The sequence below is a fragment of the Lampetra fluviatilis genome, unplaced genomic scaffold (assembly GCF_964198595.1).
Source record: "Lampetra fluviatilis unplaced genomic scaffold, kcLamFluv1.1 SCAFFOLD_1391, whole genome shotgun sequence".
Lineage (NCBI taxonomy): Eukaryota > Metazoa > Chordata > Hyperoartia > Petromyzontiformes > Petromyzontidae > Lampetra > Lampetra fluviatilis.
Window position 1 is genome coordinate 1,250 of NW_027620444.1, and position 10,636 is coordinate 11,885.

At 61.2% G+C, this 10,636-nt stretch overlaps 1 protein-coding gene across 1 annotated transcript; it reads left to right on the top strand.

The window, feature by feature from the left end:
* Positions 1 to 286: 286 nt before the first annotated feature.
* Positions 287 to 10,027, top strand: LOC144953892 (monocarboxylate transporter 14-like; the record flags this gene model as incomplete). The annotated part of the gene is given in 6 exon segments (XM_078884539.1): positions 287 to 320; positions 2,194 to 2,337; positions 3,501 to 3,883; positions 3,885 to 4,826; positions 8,245 to 8,533; positions 9,880 to 10,027. Coding segments are annotated over 6 exon segments (1,940 nt in total), but the record flags the coding sequence as incomplete, so codon positions are not given.
* Between the last annotated feature and the right edge of the window lie 609 nt (positions 10,028 to 10,636).

Consider the following 10,636-nt stretch of genomic DNA (forward strand, 5'->3'; position numbering starts at 1 on the left):
AGTGGGTGGGTGGGTGGGTGAGTGGGTGGGTGAGTGGGTGGGTGGGTAGGTGGGTGAGTGGGTGGGTGGGTGGGTGGGTGAGTGGGTGAGTGGGTGGGTGAGTGGGTGAGTGGGTGGGTGAGTGGGTGGGTGGGTGAGTGGGTGGGTGGGTGGGTGGGTGAGTGGGTGGGGTGAGTGGGTGGGTGGGGTGAGTGGGTGGGTGAGTGGTGGGTGGGTGGGTGGGGTAGGTGGGTGAGTGGGTGGGTGGGTGGGTGGGTGAGTGGGTGGGTGGGTGGGTGAGTGGGTGGGGTCCCTGTCCATGGGCGTGACGCTGGTGGTGGGTGGGTGAGTGGGTGGGTGGGTGAGTGGGTCGGTGGGTTGGTGAGTGAGTGAGTGAGTGGGTGGGTGGGTGGGTGGGGTGGGTGAGTGGGTGAGTGGGGTGGGTGGGTGGGTGAGTGGGTGGGTGGGTGAGTGGGTGGGTGGGTGAGTGGGTGGGTGGGTGAGTGGGTGGGTGGGTGAGTGGTTGGGTGAGTTACGTGGGGGAGACCCCGTAGGTGGCTGGGTCTCCCCCGAGTTCGATTCCCGCTCACGGCCACCAACACCACCAGGGACGATTATCTGAACCGGTCCTGGGCCTCCCCTAGGTCGATTTTTCAACATCGCCTTGCTAGGCACGCTGAGGAGAGGCTTGCGGAGCCCCAATGCGGTTTCAGGAAGGGGGCGGTCCTGCACAGATGCCATATGTTATGTCCGTCTGCTACAACAGAGGTGTAGGGAATTCCAACAAGACCTACATCTCTGCTTTATTGACCTGGTCATGGCCGATGATACCATCAGTAGGCCTGGGCTCTGGGTTGTTCTTCGTGCTTTCGGAGTCCCTGACCCTCTGCTCACCATCATTAAGGACCTTCGTGATGTTGAGCGGGCCCGGGTCAAACTACGTGGCCGGGAGTCGGAGCCTTTCCCTGTACACCTTGGGGTGCGACAGGGATGTCCTCTGGCTCCCACATTATTTAACATCTATTTCGACTACGTAGTATGTGAAGCCTTCAAGAGCTGTACCAGAGGAATTTCCATCTGGTACAGATATAATGGGAGGCTGATCGATACCCGGGTGCTGTCAAGGGACGGCTCCCTATTGGTCAACCACGTTATGTATGCCGATGATTTGGTAATAGCTGCTCACTCAGAGGAGGAGTTGGAGGCGCTGCTGCTGAACCTGGAGTGTGCCACTAAGAGGTGGGGCCTTACCATCAGCCCCACCAAAACTAAGCACCTGCCTGGGTATTTTGTACCATCGGGCACTCCACCCCCACAACTCCCAATTGGTGATAGGGCAGTTGTGGAGAGAGTGGAGAGTTTCCCATACCTGGGCAGTGTGCTCATGACCAGCTCCGGTTTGACAGCAGAGGTCTCACTCCGAATCATTATCTTTTCATGAAGCTTCAGGTCTTCTCGGCCACAGTCATTCCCTCCCTTCTCTACGCTTGCGAAACGTGGACCCCCCTAATGGGACATCTTCGCCGGTTAGAAACATTTAGGCTGGCCTGCCTACGATCCATCCTGGGTTCAACCAGGCTGGATTGTGTGAGGAGCTCACATAACCTTGAAAGATCTGGACAAAGTCCCATCGGTGAGCTCCTCCGGCAGGCAAGGCTGCGTTGGCTGGGCCATGTAGCCCGCATGCCCAGGCACCGCATGCCTAAACAGCTTTTGTTCGGCCGGATCGAGGGGGCTAAACGGGCGCGGCACGGGCTAGAGAAGAGATGGAGTGATGTGGTACAGGAGGACGTGGAGCTGAGTGGACTTGCCGATGCCTGGTAACAGCGGTGTCAAGATCGACCTCTGTGGAGGAGGCTCGTGAAGGACGCTACTGGGCAGTTGGAGGCAGTCGCCCTCCAACAATAACGGAGGGCGGAGGAGCGACGCTCACAACAACGAGCGGAGCGCTGGGTGGCTAAAGCACAGCAACTTGGCACAGTAGGGGGCACAGGTGGTGCATCAGCCAGTCATCTCGGTCATCTCAGTCAGTCGACCCATGGCACCTGCTGGGTCTGCCCCGTGACCTCCTGCCAGCGGGCGTTCGACACTTCACGTGGCCTCAAGGTGCACATGGCCTGGCACAAGCGTCGTGGTGACGTCACCGCCACTTAGTGGCGAATGGCGGTTGTTGTTGTCACTGTGTGTCACTGTGTGTGTCACTGCGTGTGTCAGGCCCTCTGGCTGGCCACCTGGTGGACCGCTATGGCTGCCGCCCCGTGGCATTCGTGGGCGGGGTCATCACGGCCGCCTCCTGGGGCATCAGCGCCTTAGCCCAGAGCATCCACTTCCTGCTGCTGTCCTTCGGCATTCTGGGAGGTGAGCGGACCCCGGGGTACCTCGTCAGGCACCCAGTCAGTCACCCAGTCAGTCACCCAGTCAGTCACCCAGTCAGTCACCCAGTCAGTCACCCAGTCCGTCAGGCAGTCACCTCATCGCCAATCGTCACTGCATCGCCGGTCACCTAAACCAGCACTCACCCAGCCAGCCACTCGCTCACCCAGCTAGTCACTCACTCACCCAGCTAGCCACTCACTCACCCACTCACTCACCCAGCCACCCACTGACTCACCCACCCACTCACTCACTCACCCCACCCACCCACTCACCCAGCCAGCCACTCACTCACCCACCCACCCACTCACTCACCCACCCACTCACTCACTCACCCACCCACCCACCCACTCACCCAGCCAGCCACTCACTCACCCACCCACTCACTCACCCACCCACTCACCCACCCACTCACCCAACCAGCCACTCACTCACCCACCCACCCACCCACTCACTCACCCACCCACCCACTCACCCAGCCAGCCAGCCACTCACTCACCCACCCACTCACTCACTCACCCACCCACCCACTCACCTAGCCAGCCACTCACTCACCCACTCACTCACTCACTCACCCACCCACCCACTCACCCAGCCAGCCACCCACCCACCCACTCACTCACCCACCCACCCACTCACTCACTCACCCACCCACTCACTCACTCACCCACCCACCCACTCACTCACCCACTCACCCACCCACCCACTCACTCACCCACTCACCCACCCACCCACTCACCCACCCACCCACTCACCCCACCCACCAACTCACTCACCCACTCACCCACCCACCCACCCACTCACCCACCCACCCACCCACCCACTCACCCACCCACCCACCCACTCACCCATCCACCCACTCACCCACCCACTCACCCACTCACTCACTCACCCACTCACCCACTCACCCACTCACCCACCCACTCACCCACCCACCCACTCACCCACTCACTCACCCACCCACTCACTCACTCACTCACCCACCCACCCACCCACTCACTCACCCACCCACCCACCCACTCACTCACTCACTCACCCACTCACCCACCCACCCAGCCAGCCACTCACTCACCCACCCACCCACCCACTCACCCAGCAAGCCACTCACTCACCCACCCACCCACCTCCCCCCCCACGTCACCACGCAGGTATCGGCATGGGCCTCTCCTACCTGCCCGCCGTCGTGGCCGTTGGGCAGTACTTCCAGCGGCGCCGGCGGGCCCTGGCGCAAGGCCTCAGCACGACGGGCACCGGCGCCGGCACCTTCATCGCCAACGTGGCGCTGCAGGCGCTGGGCGCCGCCTTCGGCTGGCGCGGCGCCATGCTCGTCAGCTCCGGCATCAGCCTCAACCTCTGCGCTTGCGCTGCGCTCTTGCGCCCGCTGCCCGGCCGCGCCGGCGACGGTGACGGTGACGGTAAGGAGGGGTGGTGGTACGACACGGAGGAGGAGGAGGGGGATGATGAGGGGGGGCGACGGCGTTGGGAGATTTCGCTCCGCCCGCATCGTCTACAGCGGGGAAGTCTTCAGCAGCGGCGTCAGCGACTGCGGCACCGGCGGTGATGGCGGTGACTGCGGTGACGGCGGTGATGGTGGTGATGGCGGTGATGGTGGTGATGGCGGTGACGGTGGTGATGGCGGTGACGATGGTGATGGCGGTGACTGCGGTGATGGTGGTGATGGCGGTGATGGCGGTGATGGCGGTGACGGCGGTGACGGTGGTTCGGCCGTCGGACTCGGCACGGAGGCGGTGCCCCGGTGCGGTGACAATTCCGGCGGCCCGGAAAAACCTCACAACGACGACGAGGAGCGCGGCGGTGACGGTGACGGCGACGGTGGCGGCGACGGTGGCGGCGACGGTGGTGGTGGTGGTGTCCCCGGCCGCGTCCCGGCACCGCTATCCGACGACGCCGACAGTCACCGGCAGCATCGCCCCGATCCATCGGCCGTCCTCCTCCCCCTCCTCCCCCTCCTCCCCTGCCCCTCGTCGCCCGTCCGTGCTGCCGAGCCACCGGCGGCGGCGGAGAGCCGGCGCCGGCGAAGGACGAGCGTGCCGGCGCTGGCTCCACCGGCATCTCCACCAGCAGCAGCAGCAGCACCGGCATCACCACTAACGCCACCATCAACGGCAGCACCACCGGCATCATCACCACTACCACCACTAACAGCATCAGCATCACCGCTATCACCACCGCTACCATCACCGGCATCACCGCCAGCAGCAGCATCACCGGCACCAAAGGCGTCGTCACCGCCGCCACCACGAGGCACCGGCGTCACCGGCGTCACCGGCGTCACCGGCGTGTTTGCGAACCGCTTCTTTGTGGCGTTCCTGCTGTGGGCGCTGTGCACCTACTGCAGCTTCGTGGTGCCCTTCGTGCACCTGCCCGAGATGGTGGCGCTGGCCGGATACGGAGCCCAGAACGAGCGCTTTGCCCTCACCTCCATCATCGGCGTGCTGCACATGCTGGGCAAGGTGCGGGGGGGGGGGGGGGCACGATGACACACACACACACTGACACACACACACTAACCCCTATACACACAGTGACACACACACACTGACACACACACTGACACACACACACTGACACACACACACTGACACACACACTGACACACACACTGACCCCTACACACACACTAACCCCTACACACACACAGTGACACACACACTGACACACACACACTGACACACACACACTGACACACAAACTGACACACACACTGACCCCTACACACACACTAACCCCTACACACACACACTGACACACACACTGACACACACACACTGACACACACACACTGACACACAAACTGACACACACACTGACCCCTACACACACACTAACCCCTACACACACACAGTGACACACACACTGACACACACACTGACACACACGCACACTGACACACACACACACACACTGACACACACACACTGACACACAAACTGACAACAACAACCGCCATTCGCCACTAAGTGGCAGTGACGTCACCACGACGCTTGTGCCAGGCCATGTGCACCTTGAGGCCACGTGAAGTGTCGAACGCCCGCTGGCAGGAGGTCACGGGGCAGACCCAGCAGGTGCCACGGGTCGACTGACCGAGATGACCGAGATGACTGGCTGATGCACCACCTGTGCCCCCTACTGTACCAACTTGCTGTGCTTTAGCCACCCGGCGCTCCGCTCGTTGTTGTGAGCGTCGCTCCTCCGCCCTCCGTTGTTGTTGGAGGGCGACTGCCTCCAACTGCCCAGTAGCGTCCTTCACGAGCCTCCTCCACAGAGGCCGATCTTGACACCGCTGGTACCAGTCATCGGCAAGTCCACTCAGCTCCACGTCCTCCTGTACCACATCACTCCATCTCTTCTCTAGCCCGTGCCGCGCCCGTTTAGCCCCCTCGATCCGGCCGAACAAAAGCTGCTTAGGCATGCGGTGGCTGGGCATGCGGGCTACATGACCCAGCCAACGCAGCCTTGCCTGCCGGAGGAGCTCACTGATGGGACTTTGCCCAGATCTTTCAAGGACTTGTGAGCTCCTCACACAATCCAGCCTGGTTAAACCCAGGATGGATCGTAGGCAGGCCAGCCTAAATGTTTCCAACCGGCGAAGATGCTCCACTAGGGGGGTCCACGTTTCGCAAGCGTAGAGAAGGGAGGGAATGACCGTGGCCGAAAAGACCTGAAGCTTCGTGCGGAGCGACAGACCAGGTAGCTTCCACACAGCGTTACGCAACCGATGAAAAGATATTGCCGCTCGACTGATTCGGAGTGAGACCTCTGCTGATAAACTGGAGCCGGTCATAAGCACACTGCCCAGGTATGGGAAACTCTACACTCTCTCCACAACTGACACACACACAGTGACACACACACACACTGACACACACACTAACCCCTACACACACAGTGACACACACACACTGACACACAACAACAACAACCGCCATTCGCCACTAAGTGGCGGTGACGTCACCACGACGCTTGTGCCAGGCCATGTGCACCCTGAGGCCACGTGAAGTGTCGAACGCCCGCTGGCAGGAGGTCACGGGGCAGACCCAGGTGCCACGGGTCGACTGACCGAGATGACCGAGATGACTGGCTGATCCACCACCTGTGCCCCCTACTGTGCCAACTTGCTGTGCTTTAGCCACCCGGCGCTCCGCTCGTTGTTGTGAGCGTCGCTCCTCCGCCCTCCGTTGTTGTTGGAGGGCGACTGCCTCCAACTGCCCAGTAGCGTCCTTCACGAGCCTCCTCCACTGAGGCCGATCTTGACACCGCTGGTACCAGTCATCGGCAAGTCCACTCAGCTCCACGTCCTCCTGTACCACATCACTCCATCTCTTCTCTAGCCCGTGCCGCGCCCGTTTAACCCCCTCGATCCGGCCGAACAAAAGCTGTTTAGGCATGCGGTGGCTGGGCATGCGGGCTACATGACCCAGCCAACGCAGCCTTGCCTGCCGGAGGAGCTCACTGATGGGACTTTGCCCAGATCTTTCAAGGACTTGTGAGCTCCTCACACAATCCAGCCTGGTTAAACCCAGGATGGATCGTAGGCAGGCCAGCCTAAATGTTTCCAACCGGCGAAGATGCTCCACTAGGGGTGTCCACGTTTCGCAAGCGTAGAGAAGGGAGGGAATGACCGTGGCCGAGAAGACCTGAAGCTTCGTGCGGAGCGACAGACCAGGTAGCTTCCACACAGCGTTACGCAACCGATGAAAAGATATTGCCGCTCGACTGATTCGGAGTGAGACTGACACACACACACACACTGACACACACACACACTGACACACAAACTGACACACAAACTGACACACACACACACTGACACACACACTAACCCCTACACACACAGTGACACACACACAGTGACACACACACACACTGACACACACACTGACACACACACACACTGACACACACACTGACACACACACACTGACACACAAACTGACACACACACTAACCCCTACACACACACTAACCCCTACACACACAGTGACACACACACAGTGACACACACACACACTGACACACACACTGACACACACACACACTGACATACACACACACACACTGACACACACACACTGACACACAAACTGACACACACTAACCCCTACACACACAGTGACACACACACAGTGACACACACACACACTGACACACACTGACACACACACACACTGACACACACACCACACACACTAACCCCTACACACACAGTGACACACACACAGTGACACACACACACTGACACACACACTGACACACACACTGACACACACATACACTGACACACACACACACTGACACACAAACTGACACACACACTAACCGCTACACACACACTAACCCCTACACACACAGTGACACACACACAGTGACACACACACACACTGACACACACACTGACACACACACACACTGACACACACACACACACACTGACACACACACTGACACACAAACTGACACACACACTAACCCCTACACACACACTAACCCCTACACACACACTGACACACACACAGTGACACACACACATTGACACACACACACTAACCCCTATACACACACACACTGACACACACACCCACACTGACACACACACACACTAACCCCTACACACACACACAGTGACAAGACAAAGACTCTAACAGGCTGTAGAGGCAAGCAGTAGCACCTACAATGGCCGCCACTGTGGCACACGTGGTCGGGCGGTGGGTGGTGCCAGCGCCACGCCCGGCCGCCTTTGTCTCTCCCCCGTGTGTCTGTGTGTCTGTGTGTGTGTGTGGGGGGGAGGGGGGAGGGAGGGAGGGAGGGAGGGAAGGGGGAGGGAAGGGTGGGGCGACGTTTTAATCAAACGGCGCCCGCCCCACACCGCAGGTGGCGCTGGGCGCGCTGAGTGACGTCCCCGCCGTGGACACGTGGCGCCTCTTCGTGGCCGCCAACGCGGCCCTGGGCCTCGCCATCGGCCTCTTCCCCGTGGCCGCGGCGCTGGGCGGCTACGCCGGCATGGCCAGCGCCTGCGCCGCCATCGGCTTCGCCAGCGGCTACTTTGCGCTGCTGGCCTGCGTCACCGGGGACCTGGTGGGCGCGCCCGGCCTGGCTCGAGCCTTCGGCCTGGTGCTGTTCGCCGACGGAGTCTCGGCCACGCTGGGGCCGCCGTTGGCCGGTGAGCGCGGCGGTCACGCAGCGCCGTGACCCCTGTGCCGTGACCCCTGTGCCGTGACCCCTGTACCACGCCGTGACCCCTGTGCCGTGACCCCTGTACCACGCCGCCTGTACCGTGACCCCTGTACCACGCCGTGACCCCTGTGCCGTGACCCCTGTACCACGCCGTGACCCCTGTGCCGTGACCCCTGTACCACGCCGCCTGTACCGTGACCCCTGTACCACGCCGTGACCCCTGTACCGTGACCCCTGTACCATGCCGTGACCCCTGTACCGTGACCCCTGTACCACGCCGCCTGTACCGTGACCCCTGTACTACGCCGTGACCCCTGTGCCGTGACCCCTGTACCACGCAGCCTGTACTGTGACCCCTGTACCACGCCGTGACCCCTGTACCGTGACCCCTGTACCACGCCGTGACCCCTGTACCACGCCGTGACCCCTGTGCCGTGACCCCTGTACCACGCCGCCTGTGCCGTGACCCCTGTACCACGCCGTGACCCCTGTACCGTGACCCCTGTACCATGCCGTGACCCCTGTACCGTGACCCCTGTACCGTGACCCCTGTACCACGCCGTGACCCCTGTATCGTGACCCCTGTACCATGCCTTGACCCCTGTACCGTGACCCCTGTACCACACCGTGACCCCTGTACCGTGACCCCTGTACCATGTCTCTTGTACTACGCCGTGACCCCTGTAACCACGCCGCCTGTACCGTGACCCCTGTACCACGCCGTGACCCCTGTACCGTGACCCCTGTACCGTGACCCCTGTACCACGCCACCTGTACCACGCCGTGACCCCTGTACCACGCCGCCTGTACCACGCCGCCTGTACCGTGACCCCTGTACCGTGACCCCTGTACCACGCTGCCTGTACCACGCTGACACGGAGGCTGCGTGTGTGTGTGTGCAGGCTGGCTCTATGACGTCACGCACCGCTACGTGTGTGTGTGTGTGCAGGCTGGCTCTATGACGTCACGCACCGCTACGTGTGTGTGTGCAGGCTGGCTCTATGACGTCACGCACCGCTACGTGTGTGTGTGTGCAGGCTGGCTCTATGACGTCACGCACCGCTACGTGTGTGTGTGTGTGTGCAGGCTGGCTCTATGACGTCACGCACCGCTACGTGTGTGTGTGTGCAGGCTGGCTCTATGACGTCACGCACCGCTACGTGTGTGTGTGTGTGTGTGCAGGCTGGCTCTATGACGTCACGCACCGCTACGTGTGTGTGTGTGTGTGCAGGCTGGCTGTATGACGTCACGCACCGCTACGACTACCCCTTCTACGTGTGTGTGTGTGTAGGCTGGCTCTATGACGTCACGCACCGCTACGTGTGTGTGCAGGCTGGCTGTATGACGTCACGCACCGCTACGACTACCCCTTCTACGTGTGCGGCCTGCTCTACATGGTGGGCACGACGCTGCTGCTCACGCGGTCCTGCCTGGAGGCCCCGGGGGGGGGGCGGGGGGGAGGCCCCGGGGGGGGGCGACGGTGGTGGCGGTGGTGGCGGTGGTGGTGGTGGTGGCCGTGGCGGTGGTGGCGGTGGTGGTGGTGGCCGTGGCGGTGGTGGCGGTGGTGGCGGTGGTGGTGGCGGTGGTGGTGGTGATCGCCAGCGACGAGACGCCAGCTCTGCACGTTCGTCACGGCGCACGTCCGTGGGCGTGTGAAGGTCGCCTTCAGGGTGTAGGGTTAGTGGTAGTGGCTAGTGAAGGAGTTGGTAGTGAAGGAGTTGGTCGTGAAGGAGTTGGTAGTGGCTAGTGAAGGAGTTGGTAGTGAAGGAGTTGGTCGTGAAGGAGTTGGTAGTGGCTAGTGAAGGAGTTGGTAGTGAAGGAGTTGGTAGTGAAGGAGTTGGTAGTGAAGGAGTTGGTAGTGAAGGAGTTGATAGTGAAGGAGTTGATAGTGAAGGAGTTGGTAGTGAAGGAGTTGGTAGTGAAGGAGTTGGTAGTGAAGGAGTTGATAGTGAAGGAGTTGGTAGTGAAGGAGTTGGTCGTGAAGGAGTTGGTAGTGGCTAGTGAAGGAGTTGGTAGTGAAGGAGTTGGTCGTGAAGGAGTTGGTAGTGGCTAGTGAAGGAGTTGGTAGTGAAGGAGTTGGTCGTGAAGG